Raw genomic sequence first — 12530 nt, 5'->3', positions numbered from 1 at the left:
AAAGTTGTGAGCAGGATTCAGAATCGTACAACCTAAACAAGGATGCTTGCACCAGTGCCGCTACTTTTAAATGGAGAACTTGTGCATAATTATGGATTCTAGCACAAAATATCATCCAAAACTGCTGCATGGAGGAGATTTTCAAACATCATTGTGACAAAGCCAGTATTGCATTTATCATGTGCAGGACTGCAAAAACAGACAAAGTGGAGCATTGAGTTAGATGGAAAAAACATCTTCCTTCCTGAGAGGGACAAATGCAGAAAGTGTTGCCCACGTAACCAGATGCTGCTACAGTGTGGCCCGTCTTCTAAAAGGTGTCAAACCACAAATAGATCTGAAGAGGTTTTATGCTTTTTGCGGACATCTCAGCAGCAGAAAAATAAGGCTGCCTTGTGCCTCAGATTTGAAATTTGCTGAGCTTTGAAACTGAGCAGAGTATTTATACAGTGAAAATAGAGTATAAATACTTTATTTATTCTATTGAGTTATAATAATAGGTTTGGTGATGATTTATATTTTGGGTGTTGATGTTAATGTTGTCATTTGTTTTAGTGCAATCACATTCATTAGTGAGCTAAACACAACAAACCAGACCTGACCTCAACATCTCTGCAACTTTAACTTTGTTTCCTGTTCAGTCCTTTGATTTCTTGCTCATTTTGCCTTCCAATTTAAAATAAATCAAAAGACTACTTTTAAATGCATTTTTAATATTTGCCAACACAGCAGCTCTGTCATAGAAACTAAAGCTGCAGATTTGCTATCTGCTTGCTGAGAACAGGAACTATCAAACTTAAGACTGATGTGACTGCTGATTGTTTCTCCGAATCCAGAGCTGATTAAAATATTGTCTCCCTTTTAAACATTTACCCATTGAATTATGATCAATTTCTTTCAGGTATTTTGACAAGAATTTACAAAGAAATAACTATTTTATGTCAAAATGAAAATAGATTTCTACAAAGAAATCCAATTTAATTAAAAATGGTAAACATGAGATTGCATAAGTACTGACTGCTTTGAAAGTTAATCACATAATTCAAAACATATGCAGCCAGTTGGTGTTAGCTGTCACACAGTTTAAATGCACATCATCTGATTGCAGTGAATGTCTCAAGTGACTGTAGTATAAAGACAACTGTACTGTATCTGGAAGATGAGTTCTCGTGGATATAGCTCCACCATGAAGACATAACTAGTGGTTTCTCTGTGAAAGGCTATCTAAAGGCATGTCAGGGGTTGGATAGTTCCACTGAATAGCCCTTAGAGTACAGTTAAATTCACCAATAAGAAATGGAAGGAACATGACACGTGTAAATCTGCCTAGAGCTGTCCGTCCTCAAAATGAGTGACTGTAAGAAAGAGATCAGCAAGTGAGGCCACCAACACACGAGTCCTCTAAAAGAGATATAAGCTTCAGTAGCTGAGATAGAAGAGACTGTAAACAACAACTTCTGACTGGTCACAGCTTAATGAGAGAGTTGTAAAGAAAACACCACACTTTGACTCTTGACTAGAGTTTGTTGAAAGGTGAAGCTTCAACCTTTGGAAGATGACCTCACATAGTTTTAAGCACTCTGCTAAGATGAAGAACTCTTAGTTGAATCAGTAACTACAAACAACTGCATCACTCTGCTTCAAAGACCTCTAGATAGATAGATAGATAGATAGATAGATAGATAGATAGATAGATAGATAGATAGATAGATTTATAACGTGTCAGTTTTCAGTTTCTCTGTGCGCGCTCCGTCCCTCCCACGTTCAGCACTTCTCCTTTCTGCGCTTTTACGCGTGGAGCCAGTGTGCCGGAGAGCAGACCTACAACATGATCCAGCTGCTCGTTCTGATTTCTGTCCTCTGGGGAGAACAGGGTCTCTGTCTGCACCACCATGGAGAATTCCTTTTTGATGAAGACATCCGTCAGTTCGCGGTGGCCACCAGCGGGGTTTACGTCGCCACAGATACGAAGCTGTACCAGTTAAGACACGACCTGACTCTGGTCCGCAGTCTGACCCTGGGAGGAATCTTGAAGAGCGCGGACGACCCGAATGATGAGCGGTTTTACCGGGTTTCTGAGACGGCCGCTTGGAACGCAACTTTCAGCGTCAGCACGTTGCTGCCGTTCGTGAAGAACAACTCTGTGTTCATCTGTGGGATGGCCGACAACCAGTGCGGCTACTGCGAGGTTCTGGACCTGCACGACATCTCCAAGCTGCTGTACCGGGAACACATCCAGGTGGGACCTCTGAGGCACAGCAGCGGCTCCGTCAGCTTTCTGGTGGATCTGAAGAAGAATCCAACTCGGAGCGAAACATACATCCTGACCGCGATCCAACAACCTGAGAGGCGCAGGTGTATCTCCGATTCCCAGACTATCAACCTTCAGGATGCAGATCACGATCAAAACGGAGGAATATTTTCTTTCACAGACAGCTCAGGCACAGCTGTGATCAGAAGTACAGGCGACGTGGAGTTCGTGGACGGATTTCAGATCAGCTCAGTCATATTTCTGTTCTCCAACGTGATGCCAGAAGGTAACAGCAACAGAGTCCGTCTCCTTTGGTTTGATGGCATAAAGAGAAAGTGTGACACTCTTAAGTCAGTGAAGGGTGTCATTCTGAGTGTGTCTGATGGTGGAGGCAACAGGCTGCTGGCCTCCTCCGTCATCCCGGGGCCGCAGCCGGTGCTGTGGAGCGGAGTGTTCAGTGTGGACGAAGGAGAAAGCAACACCGAGCTGGTGGTGTTTGACATCAGCCCTGATATGAGCGGACAGACCGATAAAGATTCAGACTTCCACACCTCTAAAGACAAGCCAGAAGGGACGGTGACGGTGGGTCCATAGGACAGAATGAAGTTCACAGATATCAGCTCTGCTACTAATTATAATATTCTGTACTTTTACAGAGCGCTTTAAATGTAGAACAGGGTAGAGCAAGATGGAACATTTCTACATCGTGTTAAACATTTCTACAATCGTAAACTGAAGCTCAAAAATAAGTACAATTTATTAAAAGTAGTAAGTAGAAGGAAGTAGACTGTTTACCTGAGTCACCAAAGTCAAAAAAAAGAAAAAGAAAGAAAAGACACAAAGAGAAAATGTTTCACTAAAAGTGAAAAAATCTAATTGTCAGTTTTCTGCAAATCAGTTTTAAATGACACTAAATAATAATAATAATAATAATAATAATTATTATTATTATTATTATCATTATTAGAATAATACACTTTATTTATCATGCTTCTCAAAAGCAGAAACAATGAAACATGCACATTTTAGGCCACTATGGCTGTGGAATATACTATTTGCTGTTTTTATGAACAAAGATTACATTTCTCATTAATTTTGAAAAACATAAGAAAAAAGAAATGATAGAATTATTTAAATAATTAATAATTAATTAATAGTTAGTTTTGTTTTACTATTGCATTTAGAAAATTGGGCTAATTTTCTGCTCAAGTCGATGCAATACACCTCTGTAGTGTGCCGTGTCTGATGATCACTGTTATATTATATTATATTATATTATATTATATTATATTATATTATGTTATATTATATTATATTATATTATATTATATTGTATTATCAATAATAAAGCTACATTTTCTACCTTTATTATTGACAGCTACTGAGTGTGTTAGAAGTGAAATAAATAAGCAAGATTAATAAACTATGAAAATAGAATAAAACTCCAATTTTAGATTTATGATTTGTTAGTTGTTTGTTTGAGCTTGTTAATTAAACTTGATTTAGATCATTTTGCATAATTACGGGGAAAATGCATTTTTAAAATGTGAATTGAATTCTGTCCAATTTAATTATTAGTTCAAATTATAAATATTTTTAAAAATATTTGATACAAAATATCCTTTTAACCGACACATTTAAAAACAATGAAACAAAACCAACTTAGGATGTGGAAAATTATGATGGGCATTTCTCCACAGGTTTATCAATAAGGACTTATTTATTTATTTTGTTCGTTTACTAATTGCTTGCCGTTAAAAACAAAAAACCATCAACACTTAATTCAGTGGAAGCCGTCCAGAGCCAGAGAGCCTTCTGAGGAACCATTTAGAACCATTATTTTTCTGAGAGTCCAGACTGTAAGCACTTCATGAAATACTGTTGGCTGTGATCAATATGTGGATCCAGTGAGCTGTATGGTTTAAGCATTATTTATTTGGTGACAGTGATTTATTTTTTGTTGTGTCCAGAAAGAATCCAAAGTAATTTAGGTACAAACAAAAATAATAAATAATGAAAAATGATACGTGCCCAGATAAATTGTCTTACTCTTTCCTTAGATGACACTAATACATATGATTACACCTCCCTGTCGTGCCTCGTATTGAACAAGAGAGAAAATCACAAACAAAAACAACTGACTTTGAGCTCTCAGTGATCCAGCAGCAGCAGTTAATGAAGACCTGTGATTGTCTGTTTGCTTATGCAGGACCATAAAGTTCTATCTCTGAGTAGTTCTAATATGTTCCAGACCTAATGATGAGTGTGTTTCTGCTTCTCAGCCAAAAACCCTGAGACCGAAGGCAGTGCTGTTCAGGCAGAACTTCATGACCTCTGTGCTGGCAGTGAGGCAGAAGGCCTGGATGGTTTTCTTTATCGGGACGGCAGAAGGACAGCTCATCAAGGTGAGTGTGAAAGCCGTATGTAACTGAGATCAGGAAGAAAATGCTCGACTGCACAGCATTTTTACTTCTTGTCCTGCATCCCCACACATTGATTAATGTCCTACGTTATTATTGTCATCAGGCAGGAGAAATGCTTTTCTAAATTTTGTTTTTTATCTAATGGCAGTGAAGAAAGCATGAAAGGTTGTCACCATGGAGCTGTGTAGAATGCAGGTTGATTTGCTACCGTCTTTGCTCCACTGTGACCAACCGGCACAAAGTCAAAACCTTTACAGATTTTAACACAAAATAATGGAAACTACCATAGAGAAAAAGAAATGCAGCTAAAACTAGGACTACCATAGACGGTATATGAAGATGGACCAACCCAGCGTAGCTCCGGTTAAAGCTTGGCACTTTAATGTAGCATCTTTATTTTGTTTCAAACTGAATGTGCTGATGCATGGATTAAAATAAAATGTCCCTATACTTTCGATGTGGAGTGGATATAATTTATCCCCATTCTGTGTAGGGTCGCTTGTGCGTGTGAGAAAATGCTTGTAGTTAATAATTTCTCGGTTTTGGGTTTCTCTGCAGCAGTCGACTTTTTTCTTCTTCCTCTTTTCATGTTATTTCCACCCACAGTTTCCCCTCCTGAAGCAAACATCACCACATTTCTTTTCGTGAGATTCCTTTATGATAACAAACATTTCGAAACCTTTAAGCCAAACTTATGAAGCCTGATGAAGTCAGATATCAACGTTATCAAGCTACTTCAAAATACCCCTGTGAGTTCACTGGTGGTCATACTATAGTTTGCTGGCTGTCAATCAAACACAGAATTCACAATTTTCAGTTCCACCTTTAGTGTTTAATACCATAGTAGCACAGTCTCTCAGAAAGTTAACAGAGCTCCATTGTTGTTGTCAGCTTGCTGTGGACAGGAACTTTCACCCCGCCTGTCCCACGTTGCTCTACAGCGGGGATGACGACCGGAAAGTGTTTCCCAGAATACTTCTGGATCCAGTGGATCAGAAACATGTGTATGTGCCATTTAGAAACCAGGTATTTCTACTCATATTACTGATTTCATATTATCTCAGTGTCCCCTCGTAGTCATGCTGCATTTGAAAGTGTTTGTGGATGTTCTGCTGTAGATGGAGCGTGTAGCTGTGGCGAAGTGCAGCACGTACACGAACTTTCAAGACTGTTGCTCTGCTCAGGATCCACACTGTGTCTGGTGTGCCTCGACCACAAGGTTAGTAAAACAACACCTGCATCTTGAAAGAATTCATTTTTGTCAAGTATTTTTTGGCCTTTTTGCCTTTATCATAGAGACCAGTGTAGAGAGAGACAGGAAGTGTGGGGGAATGACATGCAGTGAATGGATTCTCCTGTATGTCTGCTCAGCCTGCTGAGCTGTCAGGGGGCCCATCTTGAATGGATTCTAAACTTGATGTTATTTTTCTATTCCCAGTTGCACTTTTGAAGATGACTGCAAAGATTCAGACTGGTTGGCCATTCCTGATGATTCCCAGCAGAAAATGGTTTCCCACAAAGTTGTGAAGGACTCCAGTGGACAGGTGCAGCTCTCACACACAGTTAAGATGGGAATCAGTTTTAACTATCAGGTATTCATCACTCATGTCTTTCTCAGATCGTATTAAGAGTCCAGACACACCTGACTGTGGGTCAGAACCCGTCCAACTTCGCCTGTCAGTTCTCTGCAACTTCCAGTGAGCTTTGTAGCCACAATAGCCCTCTTCCTCAGTTCCCACAATGCACCTGCATCCTCTCCAACGGCATGCTTCCTGCTGACGGTCAGTGACTTGATCAATGTAATAACCTAGTTAATTGCATCGCTATTTTGAAAAATTGCCCTAAATATATTTTTTTTAAAAACTAGGGATAGAACGGAGCTACCTCTGACAGATGAAATAGTAGACAGATCTTTGTTGTCTCTTATGATAGTATAGTATAACACCACATGAGCACAGATATTGCAGAAATCTATGACCAAACATTCATCATATTTCTTGTTCCATTACAGGAATGCTTGTCACAATAAAGATCAGACTTCAGATGACGCAACTGTCAGAACAAGTCAGAGTAACCGACTGTCCTGACATCAATGGACCACCAAGTTCTGCTCTGTAAGTCCATTCAGAGACACTGTGGAAAAATCATATCTACTACAATTAACAGAGAAGAGATGAAAAACTACATTACTATATAATATGTTATAATAAGAAATTAGATGAAATATATTTTTGTAATATTTAAAAAATTATTTCCAGATATTTTACAGATCCTCCCTGTTTTGTTACATTACAGAAGATGACTAATGAAGTCACATAATAGTTAATTTACTCAGCAACCATTAAAAACAGGCCAAAGCTGTAAATAATGTCCACATTTCAAATCTGTAGTTTCAAAAATATTATTTTTTCCTTTACAATTATTGACTGTAAAACTGCACTATTTTATGGTGTTTAAATTAGCTAAAACATTGTAATGTTACAAATATTTGCTGTTATTTGAAAGGGAAATTATGTGTATGTAGGATTGGACAATGGTAAATCATTTTAAAATAATTTATTAAAATATGTATAAAGTCCACATTAAATCAGTGATGACAGTGTACATGTACACTGTCAATGTACACAACTAAGTTATTGAAATCTGTGTCACTATTGTTATATTGATGCTGATTTCAGCCCCAGTAAGTGCTTGTCGTCTCCTCAGGTGTCAGCAGTGTATCAAGGCTGGATGTGGATGGAGCAGAAGCGGCTGTTCCTGGGCTAATGAAGGAGTGTCAGATGTAATGATGCATGTTTTCATCTACCACTGACTTTTCCACGCTCCATACGTGTCCTACATGTGTTTCCAAATCCTGCATCAACCTCACATTACTAATTTTGAGACATTTATATAATTTAATAGAACATTAAACACAATAAAACACAGTGACTTAAAGACTAACTGAAAGACAATAAAATGATAAGAATTAAAAGTTACAACACATTAAGACTGAACAGCTGACTGTAATTCTCTGAGTCTGTCTGTGATATAAGCGACACACACAACATAGAAGTATTTTAGTAATTCTACTGTATTTTATTACAGTTGGTGTGTGCTTGGTGAGCTGTCTTCGACTGCTGCTATTTTTTGAGTTAAGCCAACAGCAGACCTTAGATTGACTCTTATAGAGTGACTGCCATGTGAACTCGATCAATGTATTCCCTCTGCAGGATGGAGTCTGCCAAAGGATGGAGTATAGAGGGAGCTTTTCTGTGAGTCTGAAACCCACCTTGTTCCCATTCAATAGAGGTTATACCTTCAGCAGATGGTATTGTTGTACTTAGTTGATTATTTCTTTGTATTTTGTTGTCAGAGGCCAGAGATCTCCTACATCACACCCAGCATCATGTCGTTCTATGGCAGAAACCATGCCATGTTGTCAGGTCGTAACCTCAAAGAAGTGACTGGAGTGAGGATCCAGGGGGACCTGGACTGTTCTCCACGAGAGTGAGGCACTTTACAGATCGCTACGATTAGCTTAGATTAGGTTTTGTTGAGTGTTGGATGTTGTTATGACATTACTGAATCTTGTTCTCTGTCATCCTGTGTGCTCGGGTCAGATCTCCAGTTTGGAACAACACTGGTGTCAGTCTGACGTTCCACATTCCCAGTACAGATAATAAAGGCGTGGTCAAAGTGTGCGTTCTTCTCCCAGACGGTAGTTGCCATGGCAACACTATAATCACCTACCGCTCTGCGCCGTCTTGCACCGACATTGTACCAAACAGCAGCTGGATCAGGTTTGTTTGGAGTTGATCTTTTTGCATTGCTTACAAAATGCACAGGTGTTAACTGAGAAGGCCCGGCAGTGAAGAAGTAATGAAGACGTGTTCTCTGATTGGCTGTTGTTTCCTGCCCTGCAGTGGGAAGAGGGAGATCACACTCATAGGGTCCAACCTGGAGTTTGTGGAAGAAGTCGTCCACAGCCACGCCCTGCAGGAAGTCAGACTCCCCAAAAACAGCAGCTATCAGGTTTGTCTGTAGACACACAATGTCCCACTGGACCGTTATTATTCACAATATACTGTTACTTCATTCCCTGCTACATTATAGTATTATGTCATGTCACAGCACTAAGGGGCCAGCCAGTGAAGCTACATCAGCACTCATAACATTTCTATGTTTTCGTATATATCTTCTTCTTCTGCCACTTCTTTGTTCTTCTACCTCTGCCATGCATGGCAGCCCCATAAAACTAGTAAAAACTTGTTCAATCTGGCCAACTAACAGTCCCTTGATCCTTCTCAAGTTTTTGAGGACTCTGGCACCACCATTGGGTTGAAGTTGAAGTTGTGTTTATGTACGCAACTTTTGAACCATGTGCCCATCTGTTGAAAATGACGTACCATTGAGCTCTAAGAAGAAGTTGTTGATTGACCATTACATCTATGTTTCAATCTTCACCTGTGGTCATGAGTTCTTTCAAATGACCAAAAGAATGAGATCACAGATACAAGTAGCTGAAATAAGTTTCCTCCATGGAGTGGCTGGGCTCTGCCTTAGAAAAATGGATGGATGGATGGTTGTCATTGGATTCTTGGATCCAGTCAACTTCAGAGCATTGACTCCATAAGACGATGGATTTTTTTTCTCAGGCCACAAATATTTTTTCAATCTTAACAAAAACCAGTAAAGTTTACCTTCAGCTCAAGATTCAAAAAAATTATATGAGTTTTTGATTTTCAAAAATGCAACATTCAGCAGCAGTTTGACCTGCAAAACGAGCTTGATTTTGTTGAATAAATCCATCCATTATCTATACACGGCTTTATCCTCATTCGGGTCATGGAGGTGGATGGGGAGTTGGGGTGCATAGGTTTTGATGCGTTTTCCTTTACAAAATGTCCATTTAGTGCTGTATTCTTTTTAATAATGCTTCTGTGTGTCATATCACATCATATATGACATCACATTCATCTTTTACTGAACTGTGTTAGTCGATGGTGTTGTTTTATTGTTTTAGTCCGTCATGTTGAGTCGTGTCATGCACAGAATATATTACATGAATAAAACACAGAATGTATCTAATTTCCTCCAGAAACTCACCTATGACTCACCTGCAGCTGAAAAGTGGATTTCCAGCAGCACTGTATATTTGAAAGTAGCCAATCAAACCTTGGCCTGCTCTACCAGAATAACCTACTATCCAGACCCTGAGTTTACCAAATTCACATCCGTGAGGACAGGGGATGATGTCCTCATCACTATAGAGGTAAAGCATATTTTTTTAATCACACCTGCACAAACACAGACTTCAGTTCAGAAAAGTTCTGTATTTGTTTCTGTGTTGATTTCAGAAAAAGGCAGACAAACTGGAGATGACAGAAGCAGAGCTGTCAGTGTGGGGTGTTCATGAAGACATCATGTATCCCTGCAGCATGACTGCCCAAAAAGCCAGTAGTGACTTTTTCGTCTGTGAGATTGTAAGCCCACCAGATCCACAATTTCAGCATTTAAAGGTAAAATTTTCATTTAAACTGTGGAATACAATCTGAACTTTATTGTAATTATACTATGAATTTAGTTTTAATGCACCTGACTTCAAATGGTATCAATACAAAATGAATATATTTTGATCAATTGCTGTGGTGAAACTTCTTGGTGTAAAAATAGCTTTTTACTGTTTTCTAGATAAAGTATGGTGACAAGACAGTTTCGCTCAGACCCCTGTCTTTGTTACATAAAGTCATTATGACGCTGCGTCTTCTGCTGATTCCCTGCATTGTTGCTGGTAAGTTAATTTGATTTACAATTCTAAGCCTGAGCCTGAATCACTTTTAATATCTTATTTAGATTTCCTGTTATTATTTACATTATGCTACATTACAGACTATTTTACTATTTTCAATCAGGAAATTGTGGTAGAAAAACTGACTGAGAACATATTCAACACAACTTTATGGTTGAAATTCTATTTTTCAGCTCAGTGTCAGTCAGTAACTGTTTGTCTTTCAGCATTGGTGTTTATCTGCCGATGGCAAAAGAGACTCACCGCTGACAAGAACAAGCTGTGAGCTGCTGCCAGTTTCTCCATCCAAGGTTTACTGGCAAAAATTTTAGCCTCGCAATCTGTCAAAAGGACTTTCTGTAATCTCTCTCTCACCCCAAAAGTTGACTTTTTCCAGTATCAGGTCATCACCTTGTATATAGTTTAACTCAGGGAAAGTTGTATTTAAGGAGTTTGGGTTTGTGTCTAATCAGACTAAACCTACAGAGGATTTACAATTACATTGTCATCTCCCTAAACCCAGGGGTCGGCAACCCGTGGCTCCGCAGCCGCATGCGGCTCTTTCAGCCCTCTGTTGTGGCTTCCTGTAACTTTGGAAAATAAATTGTTCTGCCTTTCAGGCGCCTTTCAATTTATTTTAATATAGAGAGTTTTATTGTGAAATTACCGCTCTTATTTTGACGTGTCACTCCACCGGATTTGCTGCCGGGGTTTTCCCCTGTGACATGAGAGCGGAAAGTTGATGCAGAGAGACAACATGGAGCTTCCGATTCCCACACGTTTCATGCCTTTTTTTGTTTTACTCCTGGAGAAGCAACGCCTGTAGTTTCACATCGTTTTGTACTCAAGAATGGCAAGCCTGTATATTAAAGCTCCACTCCAAGAAAGACACGTCTTGTCTTTGAGTCAAAAGTACTAATGATAGGGTAATACACGTTACTGGCAAGAACACGGCTCAATGTCACATCCAGGCAGCAGGTCAGAGTCAGAAGAGTGTCCTCTTGGAAAATAGGGCAGCGACTTACCGGAGAAAAGTTATTAGCTTAAGATTTTACAAGTTAAATAGACATTCGCAAATTATTGATTTCCAACTAACATTACGTAACATATGAGGTCCAGGAGCAAAAATGACATTAACCAAGTAAGATAAATATTAGTGGAAGGACACAATTAAAAAAAATGAATCTATCTAATTAGAAGCTTTGTAATTAATTAATCACGACTGATTAACAAGGGCATAGAGGTAAAAAAAAAAAAAAGCGATATATGCAGTGTTGTCTTCATTTTAAATGCCAAAAGGATTTTGCGGCTCCCGGTGTTTTCTTTTCTGTGGGAAACGGGTCGAAATGGCTCTTTGAGTGTTAAAGGTTGCTGACCCCTGCTGTAGACCATCAGGAAACCCCTTACTTTTTTATGTGATGTTACAAGTTAGTGTTGTGCACACTGGTTGTTGTATAGATTTATGTTTTATATTTACTATCTCTGCCAGAAAACAGATCTGCTTATTTCTCAAATATGCTGAACCATTACAATAAAGCAAAAGGCCATTGAAGCTCTTTCTGATATCTATTCCTTTGACAGTCTGTGGATGTACCGTTTATGAAGTAATTGATCTTTAGATGAAACAATCAGTTTCTTTGCCTGTTCTAACTTTTGTCTTTGCATGTAAGTACTATGAAAATCAGTGAAACAGACTGCATATTAAACTTTGTTATGTTTTTATTCTACCAAGTAAAAGTGACGTCTTGACTTTGAGTTCTTTTTTTAAACACATCTACATCCTAAATGTGTAATGTAACACTTAAAAACCAAATAAAAACTCATCACTATTGACAAACACCCAAAACAGCAGAAGCCAGCAGCAACACAGACTGGTAGAAAATGTACAGAGATGAGGGGTTGCAGCTGCAGTGAATTAATGTCAGTGAAATGAAATAAATACAAATCCTTCATCACTGATAGAAAATAAACAGCGCTAATGTTCATTAACAGCAAGTTGATTACAATGAAAAATATTGTTTTACAAGGTTTGCAAGAAAGTTGAGATCAGAGTTTAAGTGAACCAGATGAGGTGAAAAGGTTTAAA

At 38.8% G+C, this 12530-nt stretch overlaps 1 protein-coding gene across 1 annotated transcript; it reads left to right on the top strand.

Annotated features, from left to right (window-relative positions):
- The first annotated feature begins 1315 nt into the window (after positions 1-1315).
- Positions 1316-12193, top strand: LOC110971845 (plexin-C1-like). Its single transcript, XM_022222248.2, has 16 exons — positions 1316-2833; positions 4534-4656; positions 5566-5700; positions 5793-5893; positions 6113-6218; positions 6293-6455; positions 6686-6788; positions 7381-7456; positions 7887-7928; positions 8030-8163; positions 8277-8456; positions 8580-8688; positions 9755-9928; positions 10014-10175; positions 10348-10447; positions 10672-12193. Exons 1-16 carry the CDS (start codon positions 1829-1831, stop codon positions 10728-10730), a joined length of 2772 nt encoding a protein of 923 aa, XP_022077940.2. The 5' UTR covers positions 1316-1828; the 3' UTR covers positions 10731-12193.
- The last annotated feature ends 337 nt before the right edge of the window (positions 12194-12530 follow it).

Source organism: Acanthochromis polyacanthus, chromosome 1 (assembly GCF_021347895.1).
Source record: "Acanthochromis polyacanthus isolate Apoly-LR-REF ecotype Palm Island chromosome 1, KAUST_Apoly_ChrSc, whole genome shotgun sequence".
In the NCBI taxonomy this organism is placed as follows: domain Eukaryota; kingdom Metazoa; phylum Chordata; class Actinopteri; family Pomacentridae; genus Acanthochromis; species Acanthochromis polyacanthus.
Note: the sequence above shows the minus strand (reverse complement) of the source record. Positions and strands in the feature narration are given on the sequence as shown.

Bases quoted from the DNA above. Each gene is read 5' to 3' on its own strand.
- LOC110971845 (XM_022222248.2), top strand. From the start codon at position 1,829: ATGATCCAGCTGCTCGTTCTGATTTCTGTCCTCTGGGGAGAACAGGGT. The intron at 7,929-8,029 runs GTGAGTCTGAAA...TTTTGTTGTCAG, and splicing joins AGTATAGAGGGAGCTTTTCT to AGGCCAGAGATCTCCTACAT. The intron at 8,689-9,754 runs GTTTGTCTGTAG...AATTTCCTCCAG, and splicing joins CCAAAAACAGCAGCTATCAG to AAACTCACCTATGACTCACC.